The sequence below is a fragment of the Apteryx rowi genome, unplaced genomic scaffold, assembly GCF_003343035.1.
Source record: "Apteryx rowi isolate R43461 unplaced genomic scaffold, aptRow1 scaffold_15, whole genome shotgun sequence".
NCBI classification, from domain to species: domain Eukaryota; kingdom Metazoa; phylum Chordata; class Aves; order Apterygiformes; family Apterygidae; genus Apteryx; species Apteryx rowi.
In genome coordinates this window covers 2523172-2550547 of record NW_020447752.1, presented here as the reverse complement: position 1 = coordinate 2550547, position 27376 = coordinate 2523172, and the positions used below count along the sequence as shown (strand labels likewise).

Genomic DNA, 27376 nt, shown 5'->3' with positions numbered 1-27376 from the left:
TAAGGAGGTGGTTTCCTCAGATTTCTAGTCTAAATTTATTTGTGATCAATTTATATTCATTTAGTCTTGTGCAAGCAATACTCTTGGTTTATGCTGGGGCCAAATACTGAATAACACAGTGGGAAGAGATGCTGAATTTTAAACAAGGATTTTTCTGTTGGTAATACTCAGGGTCACAGTATGAAATAATTATTTCCTTATGAGGCCTGGATCATTCAGAGAGGAGAGAATGTTAAACATCCTGAGATTTCATTTGACCTGCAAGTACCATATCCCTTTTCAAGTGGAAGCATCTTTATGGTCAATTATTTGACCTGCTTAAGACTGGATTACAGTATATGCTATCCCTTACTATGCAGTTCAGTGGCAGCAAACGTAAGTCTGTAATCATTTATATAGACCTGACATCTTCATTGTCCTTTGTAGTGTCACCATTGATATTATAGCACAGTAATTATGCTAAAGGTGTTCCCAGTTTGGATCAGGATCCAAATGCAGAGTATAGGATGTCTGGCCTGTTCTAAAATCAAGACTAGATTATAAAATTCAAATCTGATTTTGATCTACCTAAAAGTTAGGGAATAGGATATGTAAGGCAGTTGTAGTTTGGATCTTGTGTTTATTTAACAGGATCCATCACAAGAATATGTACTTTATTGTTTTTGTTAAGCATTTTGTGGATTCATTGTTTTCTAACTGGAATTTTTAACATTTTTCAGTTATCCTTCAATATGAAAATACATATAATGTACATGAAATGACAGCTTTGACTCTCCAGCATAATGTTTTCCTTGTTAAATTTGGGAATAGTCACTTTTTAAGGTGTCCAGTGTGTGTTGTCTTTTCTTCCTTTTTTAATGAAATATAACATAAAGATCTTCTTTTCAGCAGCCTTATGATCAGGGATGTTTTAGACAAGATCTGGGGTACTAGCCCTTGTATATGGACTTCAGTGTACTGGTAAACTCCATCATCAATGCATTATTTTATCAGTACAGAGTAACACTGATTCCAAGTCTTCGCTTATTTGCCAGGAAATTTCCTTCCTATTTTATGCATTTCAATACCACATTTGAATGTTTCATTGTGATACTAATATGTGTCACCAACCAAGTTGCTGTTTCAGCAAAAGCATTTTTCTCTGAAATACATGCTGTTTTGTTGCAGGTTACCTTTTCAGGTCATCAATGACAAAAGTAAACCCAAGGCTACTCCTTGATTTTTATTTTCCAGGGTTTATTATTTTATTTACAGTTCCCTGTAAGAAGAGACAACCCTTTCCCAGTAAGAGTTCTAACACCTTTCTATGTTTCAAATATTAAAGACCCACATGGAAAGGAGAAAGGTATTAAGTGATGAAGGAGGTATTTCTATGGGCTGATATGCATGAATAGAAAACTTGAATCATTATAAATATTACTGTACTACACTTTGGTACAACCAAAAAAATCTTCAAAGAAAATATCTAATGTTCCCTAAGTCAAATAAAATTCATAAACAATATGAAGAACCACATGAGGGCTTTTATATGTGTAAAAAAATAGTAAGACTACTTGGCTGTATTGCGCATAAGCAATAAAATTAGATTCATTCAGATCCCTTTTAATGTAAGCCTTGTTTCAGGCTGTAAGCAAGAAATGTTCACTGTGCTTTACAAAGGACGACGACTAGAAAAATCAATGCAAAGATCCCTCTCTTTTCTTATTTACCATTTATCATGAGAGATAAACAAATGAAGTCTCCTCTGAGTCTGAGCGTAGTTGTATTAGCATTTTGCTAGTACCAGGCAGTATACAAAAACAGCCATCGTGTGACACCTCCAACACCTACAGGTAGCTGTTTTAGGGGCACATCCTGGTTTATGGTGAAACAGGTTTAACTCAGCCAGCCTCTTGTACCTGCTCAGTGATATCAGGTTATTATCTCAGTAACTCGAAGGTTGGACTCTCTTGTTCCTATTGCTGACTGGACTGACTGTTCCACCATCCATAAACAGAAGGCATAAAGGTGATTACAAACATAAGAAAGTAGTTTTACATATTGTCTTGCAGTCTTTCCATATAGTCCCTAAGTTCCTTGGAATCACCAAGATTCATATCTTGGCATACCCATTTAATATTATCGTCACTGTCAAATAGAATTGAGTTGGTATAGGGACCTCCATCCTCTGGCAGTATTGTTGTATATGAAGTGAACTTTACACGCTTCTGCTTTGGCCCAGAAGAATTTATAGGTTCACTTTTAACTTCTTTTTCACAAACGTACTCAGAAGATCTGAGGATATGATTATGAAGAGTCTTCTGAGAACTTCCATTAAGAAGAAAGTTGCTTTCTTCAAACTGCATTCCTCTGTCAATCATGGTAGTGCACTCCTCTGACGGGAGCGAAATGTCAACTGGGTTTTCCAGCAGTTCAACCTCATTTCCAAGCCATACCCAATCATGGGAATGGGGAATGTTGCCTTGCTCACTCACAGCAAACCTTTTATGCCTGTACTTCCAAGCAAAAGCCACACAGTTAATCAAAAAGACCAAGATTGCCAAGCAGAAGACACAGAGCAGGGCATACATGCCAATCTCCAAATCTGTTAATCCTCTTGAAGTCAATGTAAGATCACTTGGATTGTTTTGCTCTGGTATTTCTACTTGTGTAGGGAAACCTGTGAAGGCAGTTGGGTTATTTTGGAGCTGGTCATCCTCCAGTGACTCCTGATCAATGGGAGATGTGGAAGTTGTGCTTTTGTTTGCATTGTCATCATGATTACCAAGGGCTCCATTTTTAGACCATTCTTGTACTGTCCACTCTTGTTCTGCAGGCTTCTCTATAGAATTGCTTGCATGGCTTTTAAAGTCTCTATCCACGTCATCAATATCATTGGTGCTTCCTTTGTGGTCAGAATCTTTTTGACCAAACTTCACTTTGACACTTCCTTTTCCAACAGCCAGAATGCTCTTTCTCTTAGTCTTTTGACATGGCTCGCTGATGACCATTTCAATTTTAATCAGAGGTCCTTGCCCATCCCCTTCTGCTACTACACTAGGCCATTTTGACTGAAGATTTTGGTGTGCAGACACTACCATCTCATCCAGTGAAGTGATGGTGATTGAGAAATCCTTCGAGTCATAAATATCTAAAGGTGTCACTGATCCATCGCTGAACAAAACCCAAGCACTGACTATGGCTTCCTGGGGGAAGACAGGGTGAGAAAAAAATGTATGAAAGGTAAGAGACCACACAGCAGACTCTCAGTCATTTAAGTTTGACATTGGCAAAATAAATATACAGTATAACTTTGGTTTATTTTGTTTTTCAAAAAAGAAGTCAAAACTTCTGCTTTACTTATTTACTACTTGCAGGTTTGTATTCTCTAGCTCACTGAGGCATATACCTCCTCTTCAGGAACTATCAAAGAGACTGTCATCTACATTTATTAAAGGGCACTGACAAAAATATTTAGAAAGTTCTTTTTTCAGGCTGAAGTAAGAATCCTTTTTTTTGAATGCCAGGACCACATGATGTAAATAATTGTATTTCCAAAGTCCTGGTTAATTAATTTTGTAGAGGACCTATAATGGGGAATCTCTGTAATTCTGCAGTTTTAATGGTATATAATCAATGTGCAGAGTTATTATGGGTCAGAATAGCGATGCTGTTCAGATCATTGACACAAACTAGGTCAAGAAAATACTTGAATGCAATATTTTAAGTTTTCTGTCATGCTTTCAAATATATAATATTACGTGAAACATACAGAAGTGATTGTAGTTTGTTCTGGAAACTATAGAAACACTCACAAAACTGCCATATTTTAATGATGGTTTGACCAAACTAATTTGCTTCCTTATGGAAAATTTTGGGTGCTAAAAAGGTAGTTGCAGATTCTCTAGTGACAGAGTCTCAATTCTATAATAAATACAATGAAAAAAATGTATGTGCTTAATTCTGCAGTCTCCTCTGAAGCTATTTAATTCCTCAGATTATATGGTTCAAAACCACAGTAAGCACAAAACCATCAGAAGATTTCAGCCATGCACATCATGAAAAATTCTACAGATGTATCTAAAAGGTTCTTTTGGCTGAACTGACTCTCTGAGACTATTAAAGCATAGGATTTCTACCTCTGCTTAAGTAGCTACACCATATTTTTCTATAGAAAAAGTGTCTTAAGAGGCATATGCATGCTTTCTATAGCATTTTGCATGCACAGACATGCACATCACTTTCCCTGTGATATGCAGTTCTGCATATCAGCTGTGGAGAGTTTAATGGTCCTTTTGTATGGGTGTTTGCACCTGTAGGAGTTGGTCACGAAGATGAACAGTCCTTGCTATACAAAGTTACAGCTTTTCATGCAGTCATACATTATACTTGCTGTCTACATTTTTCACTAGATAGCTTTTCCCTGGCTTCTGACAAAACAAAATAAACACATTCTAAATACTATTTGAATCATACCTGTTTTGGAGTATGAAGGATATCATAAGCAGAGGTGGTAGAAACGATAGCTCTCTTATTTCCTTTGCTAATTTGCAAAGAGAGGGACAAGCCTGAAACTAGTTGGACTCCTAGATCTGTAATTGTTACACGGTCATCTAGGACTACCACTGTCTTCTCCGCCAAGATGGAATCGGAAAGAGGTGACAGAACCTTGAAAGAGAAAGCAAATGTCTTGTATGAAACAGCAGCTTTCTCTGTGTTATAAGGCAAGATAAGACTCTAATCAGCATAACACTTCCAATTAATCTTAAGTTTGTCCCATATGTTTATAAGCTATAGTGATGTTTCCCCAAAACATTATACTCATTTGCTGTTAAATTACTATCTATACAAAAAATAGTTTAATAAAACATCCCATCACTTTAAAATTGCAGCTTTGTTTCAGCTATGGAGTGTAGATTAAATTAAATGGACTTATTTTTTCAGAAGAAAAGTCATTTTTGTATGTTCTATACAACCTCCTATAAACGCAGTACAGCGGAAGACATAGTGTAAGGCACTGATTAACATTGAAGCTCAGTAAGGGAAGAAATAAGTGTACAAAGCCTGGCTGGTAGGAACTTGGCCTGACCCCTTTAGTGGCACAGAGGACCTGAATGAAATGAAAGTGAGATTTACAAAATGGTTTTGAAAATGCCACTGGGTGCCTGTCTGCATCTTTCCATGCCAAAATAGTCCTGTCAGTCTGCCCTAAGACCTTGTTTCCAGTACCCTCTGAAGGAGACGGTCATCTTTCTACTGATGCCAGGGACATGGCTCAAGCCCAAAATATCGGAGGTGTGATTCATCTAACCCAACATCAGCCCTCTACAGAGTAGGTAACTGCGTCTGAGCTAGCTGCCTTCTGCTCCTTTACAGTCAAGAGAAATTTTTAGGACCTAAGTCCCTTGACCTCTCTGAGATACTTGCTTTAGTATTAGAAGAGTTGAACCCTAAAAGTGCCCGCTTCGTTGTGTTAACTACAAAGGAAACTTTAGAGTGATTAACACATTACAGATGTGTACACTTCATCAGAGGAGCCGCAACCCTCCCATACTGTTATTTTGATTACAAAATATGCATGAAGATAGATAGAGAGTGAACATAAAGGGACTAATTTTTCAAAGATATTTGGGCATGTAGAGATGTGTGTAGATCCTTAGTAAAATTTTCTAACAGATTAGGTTTTTAAGTTCCCACTTAAATTCAAAGCAGCTAGTTGTGTGGATCATGCATTCTGTCTCACCGTTCAGAAAATCCCACTGTGTTGCTAGTCACATTTACATGTATAAATCCCTTTGGAAGTTTTACCTAAGTGTATTATATGAAAATGACAAACAGCAAAAATGAAAAGCTCTTCAGACTTCCTTTATGTTTAGCATATAGTTTTTTTCAGCAATTATTTTTCTGAAAATAATTGGATTTTTATAAGGTAAGTAACTATAATTTGTATGCATGCAGAACTCTGCTGAATCTATAGAAATATTTTAGGCTGTACCTGGACCGTGGTGATGCCATGCTCACGACCAACTAGAACTCGGCCATCTTGAAGCTTAGCAATCTTGGGTTCTTCTACCTTCATGAAATCAGTCACAAGGTCAGTGATGTCAAACTGCCACTCAGAACCTAGCATATAGGTCAGGTGGCCTCCAAAATCAGAGGATTCGGCTACAAACTGTGTGAGGACTCGCACCATGGCATGCTGATACTGAAGAGTGCAACCTCTTCCCTTTTTCTCATCATCTTCTTCATCCTCGCTGTCACGGGTAGGCCTGTAAGCAAATCCATGTTTGTTACCTATATTGCCATGATCTCCTTACAACCGTGCAAAGCTCCATTTGCATGGCATTTTTATATTAGAATAATTTTATCATTATCTGCTAACGTGAGAAATGGACAACCAGATTTTGGATGTGTGTCAATCTGAGTGCTATGTTTGCACAGCTTTTTTGCACTGTACAATTTAAAAGCTACTTTCACTTCTCTTAGTGGATTCTTTGAGTGGGACCTCCCAGCCACTTGCAAATATGTCTGTCCTTGCTGAAGTTTCAGTGGATCCCCTGCTTGTTCTTGTCTTCATTCAGCAATCAAATCCTGCAGAGAGCTAAGGAAAGCAGGATGAAATTTCTGTGAGAGGCCAGCTGTGGCACCAGCCCCTGAAACAGCTCAGCTGTGCTGGGAAAAAAAAGAATTTTTAGCTGCACAGTAGCTACCTCCTTAAAAATGACCAATCCTTTCCTCCAGCCATCCCTTCCCCCCCTCCCTGAACATTTGTATCACTTTGCTTATCTCCTCCAAACTATTATTATATATTCAGGATTCCCTGCTTGGGTAATGCTGCCCTGCCTTATCCTGGCTCTATCTCACAGGATCATTAAGCCCTCTGCATTTGAGAAGTAGACAATGATTTAACCTTAGATCTCATACAGCTCATGCAAGTGCCAGAGTATATTTAAAGTCATGTAATGACCACATAGGGCTTCCAAAAAATCCAAATTAGGCACTTAAATTACCATTCAAGACATTAGTTACTCTGAGGTACAAATATTTTCTCAGACTGGTTAACTAGCACTCACCCTTATGAACAGTTGCACCAGTAATGACAATTCGTAATTTTCTAACTATCTGTCCTCCTTACAAAATATAACACTTATGACAAGGTACCAGTGTTCTGCAAACCTTCTATAAAGCATCACAGTGATATGTACAGTAACAATGGTGGTCACACCTCACAGCTTTTTCCCCTAGTTTAAAACCCAATTTCTTATCAGTTCTTTTTTTTTTTAATTCCTTGGGACAAATACATATATTCTCTTATTCTCTTATCTCTTGCAAGTCAGGTATTAAGCACTAGGTGGTCACACTTTTACTCATTACACCCCCATGCTGTGGAATTCATCATTGCTTAGAAATATTTTGCCTTCCTCCTTTACTCATATTGAGTCTGAAGCCATTTTTATAGCAAGGGTGTGAAATACAGTGTAAGCATCTTATTTTTCACAATGTTTTGGGAAGTAGTTTTGTGTTTACTGTGTTCATCTTCTCTTTTGAAATAGCAGTTATGAAAAACTATTATAAAACAGAATTGCTGTTGTTATAAATTGTTTTATAACAAAGTTGGCAAACTGTAAGCTGAAAATGTATCTATAAAAATTCTTGTGCTCTTCAAAAATGCTAGGAAGTCCTCATGTTACAGAATCTAATACACTGGAAATATATTTTCAATGCATCATTTGGTAGCAGAATACACACACACACACACACAAATGAGTCTCAAGTAAATGGTATTTGGTATAGCCACTTTGGTTTTGTGTGTGCATCTAAAACAACAGTGTCCATCATTAGTTACTGAATAAAACATCATTGAATAATCACTGAATTGTTAAGAAAAAACCAGGATGCTAAAATAGAATTTACATTACACAAAGAAGTTATTCTTACAGAATTAGACTAGCTGGATAGTTTATGGAAACTTCCATTTTTCTCTTTCTTCTTCCCAACACGAGTTTACATCTGGACTATGAGCTGAAGCAGAGCTAGTCAGCAAAGCAGCCATAAGGAGAGCACTACAAGAGGGATATTAGTAGAGCATACCTGGCCCATGCCTGTTTAGATTTCTTTTGGCTTTATAATGCTGTAAAAGAATTCATGAACTCCTTAATATTCCCAATTCCAATGGTGCTTTGTTAGTATATTCTGACATTCTTCAGCTAGCCTATACCAATAGCCCAGCTCTGAATAATCCCAGGCTTTGGGAAAACCAGGTTTAGCTCTGAGATTTGGGGCTTGCACCTACTTTTGGTAACACAGACCGTAACAGTACATGTGCAGAATTGGAAAAGGATGTGCAGGAGCTATTCAGGTGAAAAGTACTTGTGGGATTCTGGGGAAATGAGACACAGAACCACTGTTCTGTGGCTTAAGAAGAATGTTCGCATGTTCAGTATTCACATTTAATTATTTTGTTTTATGCATCTGTGTTTTCTTCTTTACTTTCACACCACCAGATGAATCACTCGGTTTGATCCAATGTGTTACTTTTATTCATGTTTATGTCTGTACTTACTTGTTTTTACTTTCCCTGTCTAAAACTTTCAACTATGGGACTGTTTAAGAGGAAATGCATTCAAAACAACAGGGGGAGAGAGAATTTTTCAGCCCGAGTCCCACACAGCTCAGAAATGTGAGCTGTGAAAAGACTGGCCAGAGATGAAGGAGTGTTACCTAAGGACACAGAGGGGACACTGCTGTCCTTATTACCATGATTTGGACTATGTGGGCAGCCAGTACTACCAACCAAAATAAGATCAAGACTGAGTCCTTCCTTGTGGTATTTCCAGCAGACAAAGATAAGGGCTCCATTTCACTACAAAAATATTTATAGTTGTTTGCATCTGTACATTTCTCCTTCAGAGTTCATCATTCCAATTGCATGCAAATACAGAACTTCAGAAAGGCATCTGGGCCCTTCAACCATGGAGTGGCCAAGGCGCTTTCTTATGTCAGCACAAAGGAAAAAGAGAGGTGTTTGAATTTTCAATGCAAGTCTTGCAAGTCTTGATCTACCAGGTATCAACTTAATTTCTTTTTTTAAACAAATGATAGGCATTTCCACTTCAAAGCCACAAATCCCTGTTTCAGTTAAGAAGACAGAGCATTTCAGTGCTTTGTCTCCATGGACTCAACAAAATGTTTGAAATCCATTGAATTACATAGTTCCCTTTACAGTATTAAACTTCTTGTTACAGTGTTTTTAGTAGGCTTAAAATCCTTCCTTAAGCAGTGAGTTCGTTTTCTTTTTAAGATATTACTCATGAATATAAGCTATTGCTGCATATTGTGCTTTTCTTCCCTTGGTCATCTCTGAAGTTAGCTCTGGATATCTCTCAGAATCCTTATCTTGTTTCTTGCTGCTTCTCAAACTTGCTTGGAAGATTTTTTGCTTTCTCGAGTGAATCAAGGTTGCCAGAATTACATTTAATTTACATTTCACACAGAGCCTTTGCCAGAGAGCTGAGTTAAAACAGCAGCCCTGTTACAAGGGTGCCTGCTAGCACTGATCTAATCAGTGATCTGTCAACTTTCTATTACAGACACTGTCCATGAGCAGTTTAAGCATGTCTCTTTTAATTTGCACCACATTCAAACCGTGTATCAGGTTATTGGCCAGATGATGCTAATTTTCTGTTTAAAACCCCCCTGAAGAAATCAGTTTTGCAGGTTCTGAATTTGATATACCCATTAAAGAGAGGCATGTATTTAAAAGACATTTGCAGCACCCCAATTGAAAAAAAAAAATCGAACTATTTCAGATGATACAAAATTAAAGCCAAGTTGATTTAGTAGAAGCTACAGAAATAAGTTGTGCATAGCTCCATTCACAGTTCCAAGAAGAAATGCAATTTGGTACCTTTACAGTTCCTGGGGAAAAAAAAGTTTACTTAAAAAAAAAAAAAAAAAAAAACTATACGCTTATCTCCATGGGATATTATACTCAGTAAACTAAGGGAGTGAAGTTACAGTGTGTTCAAGCTGTGTGTGGATGTTCTTATTCACAAATGAAATGGTTTGAATCCACTTAATTCATGTTAAAGGATGGCTTTATTTCTGAGTGACAGTATTCACACAGATGTTTAACTAAAGCACTTTATTTTTCCCTTCATTTAACTCAGACTAACTTCCCTGCTTCTGTCCCTAGTAGACAGGACCACAGTAGGTCTACCACCTAAGTAACCATTGGCCCAACAGACTGCCATTCACAAGCAATACCATCTTTGGCTTAAACATGCTTTGACCATGCTTTGGCTTTAGCAGATTTTGAAAGCTAATGCTACTTTGAGGTTTGCAGTCACTGTGACTTAATGGCTTTACTAGCTATTGTTCACGAAGGCCAGGTGCTAGTTGACGTCCAGTAAACTACATGCCTGGCACTGACGCATATACTGCAGACGTACCGTGTGGTATCAGCCTCATGAAAGTGTGCTATCCCAGTTGGAAAACATTTATTTAAATTAAATTTCCAGCTAAGTCTGTGAGCCTTTAGCCATGCAGTTCCTATTAACACAAGCTGAAGCCACTCATCCCATGCAAATATCTGTGCATAGAGACAGAACTGTGCAAGAACTTCAAAGAGAGATAATTATTTTCCAGATGTATAAGGAATCAAAATAAATGTTCTTGTTAGACTGTCAGAGTCTGCTTGGACCTCTTCTTCAGTCTAATATTTGACTTTAATTTAAATATAAGCCTTTCATTTGCTGAGATCGTGGGCTTTTCTGCAGCACATTCCAAGAGTAGACTTTTATTAGCCCCTGACAGCTCGAGGACCCTATACCATACATTACTCATGAGTTGATCCATGGACCTGACTTTCCTCTGGAAAAGGTGGTTGTTCATATCTGTAGTACACATGCCATAGATAAGTTCTCCTCTGAATAAGAATAAATGTTTGCCATATATTTACAAATTGATCAAAAGTCAGCCATATTTCTGCTCTTAGATAGGGGAGACTGTTTTTCTTTTCAGTTTCTTGCAAAAAAGCAGCCTGGTCATTTTTCTTTCTGTTCTTCTAGCAAGTTATTGCTCTTACACCAGTTGAGACCAGGTAAAAACTGATGCTCCGTTCAAATGGAGCTAGGCGTTCAGCGTTTTTATAATTTTTGTAAAGACCCTGTCTTTTTCTTTCCTTTGAAGAAATTGTTCAAGAAGTTAGGTAAGCAAACATCTCAGTAATCACATGCATTTTACAATTACAAACATGAAAGGGTTTATAGGGAGAGTCAATAGATTCTATTAGATCAACCAGCATCATTGGCAAGAACAGATCAATTTGGGGCATGTGAATGCTTTCTCAGGTGTGAAACAGAAGCAGCTAAATACAGGTGATGAACAGGCATGCTGAGGCAGTAGTTTCACAAACATTTCTTTTGATGACAGCATAAAAGCATTTCAAAGATTACTGTGAACCCTGTTACATTTTGCCATCTAGCTCAGCCCTCCAGACAGCTGAACCAGCATGGCCACACTGAGCATGTGGGAAGGAGCCAATGGGGGAACTATTGGAGGTGAAGGAATGGTTCGAGGTTGCTTAAGTTTRTCTGCATAATCCTACAAAGAAATGCTCAAAAACTGCGCCTTGTGTTTATTGATGAATTAGTCTATAGCAAGGTTTAGTTCTTGCAGAGCCCAGGTGATCCTAAGAAGGGAGTTGCGTGAAGGCATTAATCCTAGTGGACAGGAGAAAAGGAGAAAATGGTTTTGCCTGTAGTGAGGCGAAGAATGAAAAGGACACATTATGATCCTTCCATGACTAAATCTGGGGACAGTGACATAGTTTCAGTTGTCCTGTAGGCAGTGTGTAACTGAACCTAACTTCAGGACTGCCTAACAATATTGACAAGGACTTTCAACACAGTCCAAGAGTTAGATGCCCTCTTCTTCTCAAAACACAAAAGAACCTGGCACACTTTTAGTTTCCTTTAAGGACAGGTCTCAAAAACCTCATGTAAATTGCAAATACTGATTATATAGCAATATAATGCTATAGCTACTGTACCTGTTGGGAAGTGGTTGGATTTTGTCTAAAAAAAGATTAAAGCACTCTCTCTCTCTTTCAGACCTGTTCTCGGAGTTCACACAAGACAACCTTCTCACTGTTCAGCATTAACACAGTATTATACATACTGGGAATGTGAAGAATTACAGGCAGAACCATTGTTCAGAATAAGCAAATGTGGCCTTCTGATTAAATCACTTAATTAGGATTCAGGAAACCAACATTCAGCTCCTGACTGTAGCCCAAATGTCCTGTGTGACACTGGTCATGGCACAATCTTTGTGCTTCAGGTCACCATTTAAAAATCCATAAACTCCCCCCATGCTTAGATATATGGGGAAATATTTAACTATGAAGGATATGGAGACATAGAAGAAACTTTACAGGGAGATTAAAAATTAAAAGAGAAAAAAAAATGGAAAAGACAAAGTCTCATGTAAAACACAGCCAAATATAAAAATTAAAATCTAATGTACAAAGTAAATGTCAGTGAGAGCAAAACTAATGCTAGTCCTAGATTACCTGTTAATTTAGAATATCCCCAAAAGCTAAAAAATCCAAATGAATTTTTTGTAAAACACAATTTATTTCTACTTGAAACCTTTCCAGTTCACATGTGCATGGAGTGCTGGACACACAATGTCATAAACTACCAGCTGCAATTCTGGGGAATGATACAGTGTCCATACTTCCACMCTTCACAGAAAATTCTTGCTAAAGATGTGCCAGTGGTTCAGATGCAATCTGAGCAGCAGCAAACTCAGATTGGTTGCTGCCTGGCAAACAGAGCAGATTCTAATACCATTATCTTTATTTCAGCTGGCCAAATAAATCAGAACTAGATAGCAGGGGTTAAATTTCCAGCTCTGTGTGTAATGGGTTTAAAGTCAAAATGTCCACAACCRTTAACCACAGTTAAATGTCTAAGTCGCTGAGCTTGCTGCCAAAGTTTCCTCCTGTAACAAGCACCAGCAACCTAATTCTGCAGCCATTTCCTCAGCAAAATCCCCACTGGCTTTAGCAGGAGCTATACCTGAGGAAATGTTGCAGCTCCAGGCCCATTATAGGCAGAGGAAGGTAAATTAAGTGAAACTTTAAGCAGCTGGCATGTGTTCAGTTTGTTCATCATCTAGCATACATCTTCCTTCCACAAATGACAACTTTGCTTTTATCACTGAAGCAAACACAAAAGTTTCTATTGTGCCAGATCCTCATCACCTATTTCTCTGTCACAGCCAGAAAAACCATCTATATAGCCAAGATACAAGTCAGTCTCTTTCCTTTGAGCTCATTATCAGAACATCTTGTAAATTGCATCCTTTAATCCTTAGTTTTAGGCCCTCATAAGTGTTGGATAAATCTACTCCACTGTTGYCTGTTTGGGCTCTTTCAGGCTCTTCATTAACTGATAGGTTGCCCTGGGCAAATCAAGTGCTTTAGTTGGACCTGTGACAGTCTTTAGCACTACGGTTGCTGCTGCCAGAAATTCTTTTTCACTGTATTATAAATTTAAGCTAGTGTCATGCCTTGCTCTGCAGCAGTATTTTTCAACTTAGCCCRAAATAAACCAATGCACTAGTGCTCCTGCAAGTTCTTAATCTAGCAAATTGTCAAAATTATGGGTGTTTTCAGTAGGGAAGGATCCACCCACAGTTGTCCTGGTAGAACCTATTCATCAAAACATAGACTTTTACAGGATAATAAGGGGGGTTTTGCCTAAATCAGATCTGCTAAGTAATGCTTCACTAAGGTCTGCTGTAGAGTGCATCTATACAGAGACTGAAGAACCATCAAAAATCCTGCAGGTCTTTCACCTCTTTGCTGTCTGGAAGATTTCACATATTCTCAAGCAGTTCCATCTGCCTCTTCTTGAGATTGCTGCTCGTCAGGGAAATTTTGTTGTCTCACTCTTAAGAGCCATTTGTAACTGTGGTGCGCCTACCTGCTAAGGTCCAATAYTGGACAATGACAAAAAGGACAGAGCCAAAATATGGTCATAACAGTCAGCCTTTGAAAATGGCTTTTAAGAGCACATTATTGAGCTCTGAATTTGCTGACCATACTGGTTAAAAAACAGATAGATAGTACATCATTTCAACTAATGAGACAAAATGACAGAAACAATATTGTGCAAAGTGCATTTTTGCTGCTGCTTTTGAATTTAGAAATACCAAGGTATGCTAAAGAAAAATAAGGAGATAGTAGGTGAGTCGGTTAAGGGAGCTGTATACTGCATTACTGTAATGGAGAAGGGATAACCAGGGTCAACTGGAACAATCCACAGAAATGAGAACCTCATCTATATTCACACAGGTTGAAGAAACTGGACCTCCTGTTTTTGAAAAAGAAAAGATTAAGAGGCAATCTAATTGAAAAGGCCATGTCCCCTTCAGAGTGTTGTGTAATAGAACATAATGAAGCTTCTTAAGTTACACTAATGTCAAACAGAGAAAAAAGGGATAACACAAGCTCTAAAAGCATATATTTTCAGCTAGGCTTCAATATAGACTGGTTTTGCAGTGAAACATTGCACATGCTYAGAATGTTGTCCTTTTAATGAGTGGCAAATGCCAATGTTTGGAAGGTCCAGTACATGTTTTCCAGGCATAAAAATCTCTCTGTTTTTATGAACTTTATTTAAGGATTTGGTATAAGTTATGCTCACTGTATGCAGGAATAGACTGAACAGAATTCTCCAAACAACATGGTGAAACAGGCAAGAGTTACCCAGTTTTAGTGATGGAGAAGCTGTGTTTGGGATCTCAAGTACTTAGCCCAAAAGCAGCTACAGGAAATCAAACTCAGAATCAGAAACCCTGAACTGTTCTTAAAACTCAACAGCCTTAGATATCTGGATATTCTTCTCTAAGATTCCCCTGTTTTCTTATCTAAAGCTATGTCTTGACAGCTAAGTTCAAGATGAATGGCTGTGTCCATATTCCATGCACTGAGATCTGTATGTCCTCTGGGTCCCATGTGGTGCCCCTTTGATCCCTGGTGCAAGCTGTCTCCTGAACTGTGTCCAGCCATGGTCTTGCAGAGTGTAAGCTGTCATGGAGCTGCATAACATCGAAGTGCTATGTATGCACAATGCCTGAGATCCCTTGCTGGCCTTCTTTTATTCAGCAGTGTTGAGTATCACACACACAGTGTTACATACAAGGTGGGAGAGGTCCAGGTTATTTTCCTCAGATTCACAAATCAGAATGTGAGATCTGATTTCCTGAGTCCTGGTCTAATGYTCCAAGCAATGCCACTGACTTTAAAGGCTATAAATCAGGACAGAATGTATCTGACTGATATCATTGTTGGGTGTGTTATGATGAAGGCTAAGGCAGACTATTAAACTCATTTGAAACAGGAGAGCTTTAGATTCTGAGAAACACTCTAAAAATYCATTAAGTTCTAAAATCTGAGACCCTGGACATACATCTGGACTGTGCCAGTGCAGTAAGCATACCTTTTATTGGAGCTGACTGGTATCCTCCAGCCTTTGATCTGGCTAAGTTCTGTGTCAGAGATCTCAATCTGCAGGGGAAGCCGTGGAACCCAGACCGTCACTTCTAATTGGGTGGTAAAATGCTGGTAAGTGAAGTTAACAATAGTATCCACTTTGCTTTTCATTTCCTTGCCATTAACGAAGATGGAGTCACAGCTGTCAGAAACCTTAAAAAAAAAAAAAATTAGGAAATGAATAAAAGTTCCTGAAGAAGCACAAGGAATTATACATCAATCCAAAGACAATGCTAATAATGTGAGTCATGCATATTGTATTTTCAGTTTTAATTAGTTAAAAACAGTGAAAAATGTACCCCAGGGAAACAGTTCTGCCTTCCACAACGGATACTACTCAAACTATAAAAATAATTTCATGATGTTATATAACCTATGTCAATCTTTTATACTAGGCAAATTAAACTCTGCATGAATCAAACTCCATGTGCATCAAAGTTTATGTTTACAACTTGCTTAAAAAAACTGGAAAAGATGGAGCCATATGTTAGTAAGAAAACGACTGACTCAGAACCATAAAATAGAATCCTTTTCTCTCTTTCCTTGAGCACTGTAATGCTTAAAGACAAAGATCCCCTTATGGCTCATGAGCAGAAATGCAATAGAAACATTAATTTTTAGAACTTCTCAGTAGTTGTTTTAGCAAAACATATCCATAGTTGCCTTGTGTCACTATGTGAAAATATTGCCAAAACTAGTACTGTACAGCAGGTGGGCTGTGTACTGCAACTTGTCTACCCTCTTGGTTTCAGGGATCCTTTGGCACAAAATCAAGGCTCTGGAGCACAGATCTTATTTTTGAAACAGTCCAACATAGCAACGTGTTTGACCTGCATCCTGGAAAGATGGAACTCTGTTCTTGATGAGGTATGTTTTATATATATATATATATATGTGTACACAAACACACATATATGCATGCGTGTGTGTGTGTGTGTGTATATATATATAAAAATGTATAAAGATTTGCATTCTGCTTTGAAGCAAGAGAGATGTGATCATTTCCAACAGATTCCATGTACTGTGGCTTTAATCTGTTAAAGTCATGGCTCATGGTATGTAGTTGAGTTACTGAAATGGACTTCATTTTCATGTCAGGACCATTCTGTGTCATGTTATATAATGTATTGGGACTCAGACCTGAAGGGATTCTGGCAAAGTCAGTGATTAGGTCCTGGTTTAGTGGAGTCACTGAGATAACTCATGTAGTCTTCAGTGGGGAATATGTTGAAACATAGGTTGATTTTGCTCTGCAAATGTACCTCAAATCTTCTCTGGTATTAAAAGAAATTAGGCACAGAGAAAAATTATAGAAAATGTCTAGCAGACCTTTTTTTCTTAAACCTAGCCCTCACATATGACTGGAATTTTGTTCTTTAAAACCCTGGTAACATCACATGGAATAACATAGTTTTTTTCTTGAGTTCTAACGTGGGATGTTGCTGTTAGATGGACAGTATCTGGAGTTCTACTACCATATGGAGAACATTTACATAAAAAATATTTTGCCTCAATGGATCCTGTAATACTTTTAAAATTTATAGGCAACTTGGCTAAGAATCAGCTACTTCAGAAGCAAACGAAAACAAACAACCCTTATGCCGATCATTAAATGGCAAGTTTTATTTCCAGAGTTATCATGATGACGTTATGGTTACTCCTAAGCCAAGAAGGGAAGGAAAAACATTTGGGAAACACTGTGCTAATTTATCTGCTGGTACACTGACAATATGAAGTGACTGCTTCACACTTAGTGAGACCTATCTTATTTGACAGCCAAACTTTTCACATTGTCCCTTTTATAGCATCACTGTACAACTGTCACTCTTCTATACTGCTAATTATTAGATAATAACCTCACTAAAAATATTGGTAAGTGCTTTTATATTCTCTTTAGAAAAACTCGCTGTTTGGTATTTTTCTCTACAGAAATAGGCAATACCAATATATAAAGTAAAACAGCTGCACTTCCACATTTGCCATTTTCAGGGCAGTTTCACAGATCCTAATTAATGTGCTAAAACTGCAATCAATTACTTTTTTGCAAAGGGACTAAGCCAGGTTACCAGGGATAGACAAAGGAAACTAAGACACTCTTCTGAAGATAAGATAATACTCCATCCACATCAATGCTTAATGAGTACAAGAATTTTTTTWAAAAAAATCTAGCTATCTGATAAAGAGCTTCAAATGGACTCCAGGCTCAGGAGTATCACAAATGAGATGGAGTGTACTCAGAATCCCTGTTTCCCCCTCATAATATGTCACAAGTGTGTCTGGGAAGTTTAAGCACATTAATCAAGCCCATTAATTGAGCAGCTGAGATTCTAAATCATAAAGCCCACATCTAGGGAGCTTTGTGAGAATTAATACAAGACAGAAATAATTAAGAAAACTCAGAGAAGGAAAAACATCAAGACCTGATCAGGGGAGTAACTAATATCTGACATGACAGAGGCTAATATTTTAGTTTCTCTTCTTGCTGTTTAAAATAGTCTTGTCTTTTTGTCAGCAGGCAAGAAAGGTGCTAAATCAGGGAAAAGAAAGATGGAATTTAATTGTAGCTTTAAAAAAATCATCAGGTTTGGCTTGCAAATTTTATGGATTTCATGTCTATACAGGGCCACCCAGTCACTTACACTGACCAAGAGGTAAGTATAATTCAGGACATGTAACTATGTGCCCTTGTGCTGAGTTTGGAGTTCAGATTTCACTGAAGTGTATCTTCTAGAAAATCATCCATTCGTGGTAAGAAAATGTGAAGAGATGAATTATTCTTTTCCAACTCCCTATCAAGAGTTTGAGTTATTCTACTAGATACAAGCAAACCTAGTAATCTAAAGGAAAATTGTTTGATTGCACAGATAGCAATGAAAACCACAGCAGTCGGCTGAATCTAGTTGCTAGCCCATGCTGAAGTATCTGAAACCATGACCACTCTTAGCCATACTGGCTGCATTAAAGCCCGCCTGAGTAAGCCTCTCTCTGTTAAATTCACAACATTTAACCTAGGAACTACTACGCTCACTAAACCTTACAGCAGTTGTTAATTCACTTGAAAGTAGACTTGGTTCATCTGAAGGAAATGAGAACCTTTAGCATGTATAGCAAATGCCCAGCATTCCTATTTCACTAGGAATCTCGAAAAATAGTTTTTATTTCTAAAGGTGATTTCTAGTCTTATGAACCCAGTGCCTCTAAGGAGTCCTGAGCCTCTACTGCACCACAATTCCTATCACTCTAGAAAAGTGCCAAGGAAAGCCCCAGGGCAGCTTCTGCTGATGGTTATGCAAGAGCTTCTGTCACCAAAACCTCTACTTTTCTAATTCTAGGTCCTAACTGTAGCAGGTAGAAGGGTCTACCACAGACCTAGGACAAAACTCTAGTACAGTGGTTTGGGAAGTGGCACAACTTTGCAAGCACTGCAGGCCTTCGATAAGCCAAGCCAAAGCCTGTTCCAACTCCTTGCACACAGAATTAATTTCATCCAGTTCTCGGATGAAAGCTGTGATTTCGTGTTAACAGGAGTCTACATGCTCCTCCAAAGCAATGAGGGAATGAGATACACATGGAGCTTTGTGGACTCCGTGCCAAGAGTATTTGGCTTATGGGAGGCCGGGGGCCCCCAGGAACTGTTGTTTCCCTTCGCTTTCTCCCCTTTTAAGTCTGATCCATGCTCTTACAGTTGCCCTGTAACTCCCAGAAGTGGCATGTGAGCTTGCTGAAATGGTAACTCATAGGACCTGCTGCTAGAGTTTGGGGAGTGCACGTCTGTGTACATGGGAAGACCTACAGACTCATTGTGGGGCAAGCTGTGGTGCAGAGCTGTGATTCAGGGAGAGTTGCATTACCAGTGACTTACACACAGATTTCTGTAGAGCTGCTGGTATATATCTGAGGGAAGAGAGAGGGCAAATGCTGTTAAAGGAAATCTCTCCTGCAAACACTCCATAGTAAGAAGACATAGCAAAAACTTAGAACTGCCATCTTCTAATCTAAAATGCACAGAGCACGCCTCTTTAAAACAGTCTGCCRCTATCCACTCCCAATTGCCTGGCAAAATCAGAAAATGCTATTTGAGACAGTGTGCAGCCAGAAGGGCAGGATGGCCAGCTATCTGCTCTGGTATTTAGGTCAAGAGAAAGAGAGCTGCAATTAACCTTTCTGGGCTTTGAAGCAGGTGGTTGGCTCCAATCCCCACAAGTAATTCTAAAAAGCACAATTTCCCCTGTACAACCTGTCACAGCCTCCTCATTTTAGACTTACCAAGTACTAAAGTAGCTAGCAATCCAAAAGAGTAATTGGGAAGCCATTTGATGTTCAGGTCAGCAAAGGTTTACACACCCTTTGGGTGAACAGGTAAAAAAAGAACTGTGAACTGACAAGAAAACAAATAAAGCTTGTTGCATGGTTAATTTTTACAATTTTAGAGACATGTTTTATTCAAAATCTTTTATTTTACCCTCAGCTTGTAGATCAGTTAGTAAGGAGACTGAATTAGATATAACAGAAATCAATCAAAACTCTTGTGTCTGTAAGAAGCTAGGAATTTAGGTGATGTAAGAGTAAGATGTAAGATGTAATACCAAATATATTCTTACAGATGTAAGAGTTAATACCGAATACAATACCAAACTGTCCTGTGGCACTTCTCATCTGTGAATTTTTAACACACACACACACACACACACACACACACACACACACGCATGCTGGTGTTTTCATAACGCATTTTTTAGCAGAGGACACTGAGGCACAGGCAGTGGGCATCAGAACTGGGTCTAATGCACCGCCTGCTCAGCTGAGTGCTGCTGCCATTCAGTTATCCAGTCAGGAAAAAGCTGGTTCCCAACTAATTTTAATTTGGAGCTGAATTTCACCCTTAAAAAGTAGACTAGTCCTCTGCACTTGCTTTCAAAACAGCCTTCACCAGTACCTCAGCAGAACTGCCTTTTACAAGAGGATTTTTTTTACCTATAGTCAAGAACTACCAGTATTTAATAATACTCACGTTTAATGTGGCGGATGCACACAATTCTTCAGTTTTGTAACCTTGGCTTCTGAACAGCAAAACCCAACCTTACTACCATCCCCGTCTGAGACACAACACCATTCCTTGATGGCTGGCATATGAGATGGAGCCCAGATTTCGATCTGGCTGCAGCCACCCAAGTACGCTGTAAAACCRGCCCTCCCAGCCATGGGCTCAGGAGCTAGAGCTACTCCAGAAGAGGAGGGTGGGGACAACTGACCAGCAAATTACAGACTTTACAGAAGGTCAGAGGAGCAGTGTACAGTGCTGCTTCGCAGTGAACACGTAAAGGATGCAAAGTCTCATTACTGCAGCTGAGGCTATAAAGAGAAGAATAGTAACAGGATTTTAAAGTGAAAGGTACCTAGCGTAAATGGCTCATTCTCATAATAATCTTAAAACTAATTTTGTGATATTTCATGAATGCCTTCTTTCCCACCTTTTCTGCTGTATTGTTCCCGGCATTGTCTTGTTAGCCAATTAAAGAAGGACTTGCTGAGCTTGAAGTACAAGCCTTTACGTTGTGTGTTTTTCTTATGTCTCCTCCATCTTTTTATATGGCCACAGCATGGCTATATTAATTTTTTTCTGTTTTGGATTATTTTGTGCTTTTAGTATTCTTCTTGTTACATGTTTGCTAGCAAGGTTTAAAATTACTTCCTCAGTTTGAGGAATCTGGCTAAGTGTTTGGGAAACAGTTGAAAATAAAGATTCTTTTTCTTACCCTCTTCTTTCTCCCTCTTTCAAAAAGCTACTTCACCCTGTGCCTTCCCTGCATCCTGTCCCCTTCTGCACTATGCACAGCCTGTAGCCATTGCTACATAGTCTGTCCTAAACCAACAAGACTGGGAAAGGTATGCCTCATGGCTGGAGACAAATAAACCTTTTGCCACTTTTCAGCWGGTTTTATTTAAATTCAGAACTTTCCTGGATAGTTGTCAGTCTGGAAAACATCAGACTTCTTGTTTTGGTTGTAGTTACATGTTATATCACAACATGTTAATTATTCTAGTGCATAGTATTTGCCCATATACATGTGTCAAGTGGGAATATTCATTGGCTTTAATTCCCTTTCCTCTTTTAAATTGAAACTAGCTGGACAAGATAGAATTACAGTTCTGTCCCAGAACACAGACATTGTCTCGTCTGCAGAGCCTGTTGGCTTTCCGTGGCCATGACAGAGTGATGTCCCACCCTGCGGTTTTAACTGCATGCAAACCTCTGCAAAACGTTTCTGGGCCAACCTGTGCCGCTCCTGTTTTTTCCTGTACAGGCAGCAGCACTGCAGTGCAGGACGCCTCCAGGGCGAAGCTGTGCTGTCCATCAGGATCCAGGGAGGTGAGAAGCACCCAGGGAGGAGGAGACACTGCACTTGCTTCTGACCCCCATGCGCCGATGCAGTGCAACCTTCAAAGAAGTTCTTGAGTTGTACTTATCCAAGCATTACATTTGGCCTGCTAGTCTTACAGTACATTTATTTCAACTTCTTCCACAAGCAGGAATTTTCCAAAGCAGGTAATTCTGGAAATAGTTCTGCCTCCTCGCTCCCTGCCCCAGCTATTTATGTGTACTGGGGTCTGCAAATATTGTCTCCAAACAATTTGAGGCAAATGGTGGATTAAGAATAAACAGAGTAAAGGAAGGCAAATGACATGATGCTGAAATTGAAACCAATGAAAACAGAAGTTTTATTCCCTTTTAATTTTAGACGTGTGCAGAATAGCCTTGGAAGTGTCACTTTTGAAACATTCTTTTCAAGTTAATTTGTTTTTATTGGCAAATTAGTTCTCCAGGTACTGTTCTCTGGAATAGCTGCAGTAGTTTCAGATATAAGTGTTGGCTACAGGAATCCCTAGAGATATATTCTAAGGTTTGTTTCCTACTTAGAAACAATAGCAAGAGTTTAAGTTAAGTATTACCCAACACTAGGGATGGGTATGTATTTCTTTTCATCTTATCAKTGAATAATAATGTTATACAAAAATAGTATACAAACTACACGATTCAAAGCAGTCCAATAACTGTAGTTACGAATATAATGTATTTTTTCCCACAGGTACCATTTCAATGGAGAAAATATGAGAACTGAAATATGTCAGGATGGGCCTGAAACATCTCAAATACTCATTTTAAGTCTTAAATTGTAAAATTTAGAGAGGAGAAAAACAGATACTTCTGCAGTAAAACAAGATGTATCCTTAATTGTCTGCTGTTAGGGGAATTTCGGATTCAAGGAAGGTTTATTCAGCCCCCACAGCACCGTGGCATCCTGTAACAACAGGCCAATCACATTATCTGTCAGCAATGTGTGGGGGACAATTATTTTCAGATATTCTTGTTCTTTTTTAAATTTTTTAGTTACTCAGAGTCTCAACCTTAAAACTGCTGAAGTCAATCACCTTGATTCAAGTGGAACATGCTCCAGTATCAAAGGCCAGAGTTTCAGAGGTTAGACTAGGTAGGTGGAGATTTTCGAAACTGCGGGAACATTTCCATCGGAAAGTCTAGGCCATTTTGAAGTTACTGTCTTCTAATGGTAATTATTTTCAGATTTATTGTTCTAAAGGACTAAGGTGGCAGATCCAAAACCTATGTCTGGAATTCAAATTTCTCTCCTTAGAGGTAGAAGCGCAATCCAACAACCAGTTGCTTTTGGAAGTATGGCGTTAGTGGGAGCACAGCACTACAGGGCTCAGCCCCGCAGGGGCCCAGTTGAAGGCCCCCACGAGCTCCCCATGGCTGCAGCGAGCAGCACAGGTAACGATACACATCCAGGTAATAACAACATCCATACCTGTTTGCCACACTAGGCCTATTTTTAAGTAAGACTACTCAGGGCAATGGTACAAAATACAAACTCCAATTTATACTCAGGCCCGAAGTGTAATGAGGAGGAGTTGGAAGGAAGATTGAAAGGAAGATTCTTTGTCCAGGAAAGAAGAGATTTGGAAAAGTGGAAAATAAACTGAAGTGCTGTATGGTCAAGAGACCAGAAAAACGTAATGGACTGAGCAATAGGCTTATGGAGGGGACTGTCAGTTACTCAGATGCACAGAACTCTGCATGGACAACATGAGACCGCATTAATACCAGCTCAGCAGCAATTAGCACAGTAGAATTAGTGATACCCTATTGTTTTATTGAAGAAGCCTCTGTTGGTTTTCTCTGTAGATGTCACTATTTAACATTACTGATGAAGAGAAGCAGGTTATTGAGGGAGGAGGGAGATGTGACTAGGTATAGTTTATAATGATGTGAATGGCTATTTGAAGTTTTAGAGTCTTTTTACCTTTTAACCCCCATTGAAATGCACTGAACTAGAGGGAAGGACAGCATGGAAGACATTAACATTTTGGTTTAACAATAGAGACAATTGCTGTGGCTTAGAAAAGGTGCAATGATCCATGAATGTACAATGAGAATTTAAAAACCTGCTGTATTGAATGAAGTGTGCACTATTCAAAAACTGTTGATCTATGCAAAATTATTAAACAACACATGAGATCTGCCAGGATTTCAGTCCCAGGTGCAGAACAGCTGCTCTCATTCACTGTCAGGCATGCCGTGCAGGGGCGTTCCTGCTGGAGATGATAAGTTTGGCGAGTGCATAGGTTGAAAGAGGAGGACCGAAGAAGGTGGGTGTGCTTAGAGACTCCAGCCTGCTGCTTGGCCTGACATAATTCAGGCTGAGTAATAACTGCTCTGCCTCCACGGTGGTGGTGCAGCTGCTAGGACGGGCAGATGTTCAGGCATTTCATTCTTATTGATTATGTACAGTGAATGCTGCAAGTGATTGGGGGGGCGGCTAATAGCAGTACATGGTTCCTGCCAAAATGTTTTCTGCTCCATGCGCAAAGACCCTTTGCTAATCAGCTGAGCTTTTAACTGCACTTTTTCTACAAAAATCAAGCTGAGGAATTCTGTAGGAATTAAAAGTTAATGTTTCTGCTCTCCCCACTGGTTATATCATCATCACATGCTGATTAAGAAATAGAAATCATTGCCATGAGGTCAGATCAATGGCCATATTAAGACGCTGGCGTCTTTGGAAAACAAGAGAATGCCTTTGTTCACAGTACCTGGAATAGATGGTTGTTGGTCCATCCAGATTGTCAGCTCCCCAGCACAAGGAGAAATGATGCTTGATACCAATAACTAATAGATAGAGGTGGCTATGTTGCTGCTGGTCTTAGCAAAGACATCTCTACAGTCAGTTGGGAAACGAGATGGGACACTTCGACATGTGAAAGAAGAATGAGATATAAGTGGYAGGCAATACAACATGCCTTTTTTAGGTTTCATCCAACAGCCGTTGAAGTAAATGAGAGACTTTCTGCTGATTTACTGGCCTCAGACCAGGAACTCCAAAGGGTGCTAGGACTTCACTGTCTATCGTAACGCAGTGACAGCCAACTGTGACATAACCTTGGTACAGGGAGATTTTTAGGCAATGTTTTTTGAGAGGCTGACGTTCTTTTGTATATTGTCGTTCAAACTGCCTGGACAAACTGCAGTTATCTTGATGGAGTGGCAGTTCCACTGCCAAGATGCAGAGGAGTAGATGCACATGAAACATCTCCTGTGGTTTAAGCTCATTTAAGCCTCAGCACAGTTTTGAGCGAAGCTTCAGGCGCACTCTTGTTTTCATTCAACCACTACTTTTGTTGATAACATATGGGCCAGAGCTCAGAGCAGTATTTCCTACCTCCTTGTCCATTTGCAATCAAAATTGTGCCAGCCCCATTCTTGCTCCCTAAGTTTCTGTTTCTTTTAAGCAATCTCATATGCAGGTCAGCATAGCTTCTGCCTGTCTTGTCACCATGATGCAGTATCTCTCTGGGGCTAACTTCCTTCCCAGACAGGCCTACCTGTCTCTAGATAGACATCTTCATTCTTTTGCACTGAGATAAAAGTTCTCTCACTGGCACAAATTCTAAGCACATCCTTGTATGAGGTGGTTTTTGCGTAAGTATTTGATCCTTAAACTTCTAAGGATTAGGCATTACCAACACTTGTTGGTTTAAGTAAACATCCACACACTTCATATTCATCAGCTGGTGTCCCAGAAGGGATTAAGAGTTGTTTATCTAGTGAAACCCCAGCATATGGTGCCAGCTCTTTCTTGCACCAATTCTAACTGCAAACACTGAACTTGTTCTGTAGAAACTGCTAATTAGGTGAAACTAACACATATGTTTGAGCTATAAACYAAGGTGGGGTTTTCTCCTTTTTTGCACTTGAATTACTCGCACAAATGGGGCTGAAGGCTGACAGAATAATTTACACATTGTTTAGAAAAGTACAAGGGGAAAGTATTCAGGCAGATAAAACATACTTCAGTTCCACTGAAGTTCTTTGCAAAATAATGGGCTTAAAAAGTAATCTTCTGTGTACTCAGTAAACTTAGTGTTCATGATTCATGGCTCTAATCCCTGTGACTGAAATTTAAGATCTAAGGCTCCATGAAATTAAAAGAAAAAGAAACAATTACGTGCGTATTCATTCAATTTCATGTGTTGCATACCCTTCAGTTTTTCCAATGAAATTTTAAGAGGGGAAATAGAGGTTTCTAAAGAATGCCTAATTCAAAAAACATTGCAGGTCTGTTGTAACTGCTGAAGCTGACCAAGTCTCCTGGGACTCCTGGTTTCTCCAGGTTGCTCTAGAACATAAGTCACTCACACGTTTTCCCATCTGCCCACAAACAGTTCGCGGATGCTACTGCACACCCTGGAAAACGCTCAGGGAGGCTGAGTGCGCGGAGCCCTCGTGGAGGACACCGGCCACCCAGGCCTCCCCTCGCCAAGCATAAACASTGCCGAGGAGGTAAGGAGGACCCTCACGGCAGGGCCACAGCACACAACGTCCTCGCATTGCTCCTGAACTACTCCTTAGGGGAGGAGATCCCTATAGCGCTGTTTTGCRCACAGAGGGACGACTGCACACCTTCCCTATGCATGTAATTTGAATATATGGCAACTACAAAGTGCCAGAAAACCACAAGCCTAGGAAAAGACTAGAGAGCCAAGTAACAAAGCTTGTGGGCTTAATATAGTATTAAGAGTAATGTCAAGAATGTTAGTCACACTGATCTAGCCTTTAATCTTGTACCAGTAATGAAAGCATACACCATCCTTATCCCAAAGGAACATTTAGAAACCAGAAAAAAATCTCAAAAGAGCTTTTAAATACACAGCAGTACACTTACATTCTGCAAAAAAAACTTTGGTCCTATGCCTAGATTTTAGTGCATCTACATTCATAAGTCTTCCCAGCTAGTTTTTAGTCTCTGAGCAACAAATAATTCATTAATTAGTTTAAAAAAAAAAAAAAAAAAGGGACATTCAGACAGCAAACACAGCCAACAAAAACAGCCCTTAAACAACATTCACTCAGCCAGGCACTTTGATAAAGTTATTTGGGGAGAATGTCAAGGACCTTTACCTAAGAGATTATCTTCCTTCTCTGGTCATATATTTACCCTCTACTAGGCTGCTTTAGCATCTAATACAGGACAGTGCAGAATCAGCAGTAGGAGACAGAGTTCCCTGTGCAGTAAATGGGAAAAGAGACACCTCCCCGGGTGCAACTTAGAGAATCGAGTTTAGATATATAAAAGATGGTGCAATTTCCCCACATACACAAAATGGTCAAAGCAATTTCTTTATATTGCCAGATCACACATCATATTGCACTGCAGCAGTCCAGCTGTCACTCTTTTTGGAGGGAGGGGTTTTGCCTGCCCATAGAACCAGTATTGCTGCCACAATATTCCTATGTATTGTGTTTAGCAGAAAACA

The 27376-nt window shown here is 39.2% G+C and overlaps 1 protein-coding gene across 1 annotated transcript in view; it reads right to left on the bottom strand.

Annotated features, from left to right (window-relative positions):
- Nucleotides 1-2033: 2033 nt before the first annotated feature.
- The window catches only part of TMEM132B (transmembrane protein 132B), a 227971-nt gene continuing 202628 nt past the window's right edge, over nt 2034-27376 (bottom strand). Inside the window, exons 6-9 of the mRNA XM_026058871.1 lie at nt 15492-15697; nt 5975-6248; nt 4456-4647; nt 2034-3185 (exon numbers count right to left, since the gene is read on the bottom strand). Coding sequence (XP_025914656.1) covers nt 2034-3185; nt 4456-4647; nt 5975-6248; nt 15492-15697 — 1824 coding nt within the window. The remainder of the gene's footprint in view (nt 3186-4455; nt 4648-5974; nt 6249-15491; nt 15698-27376) is intronic.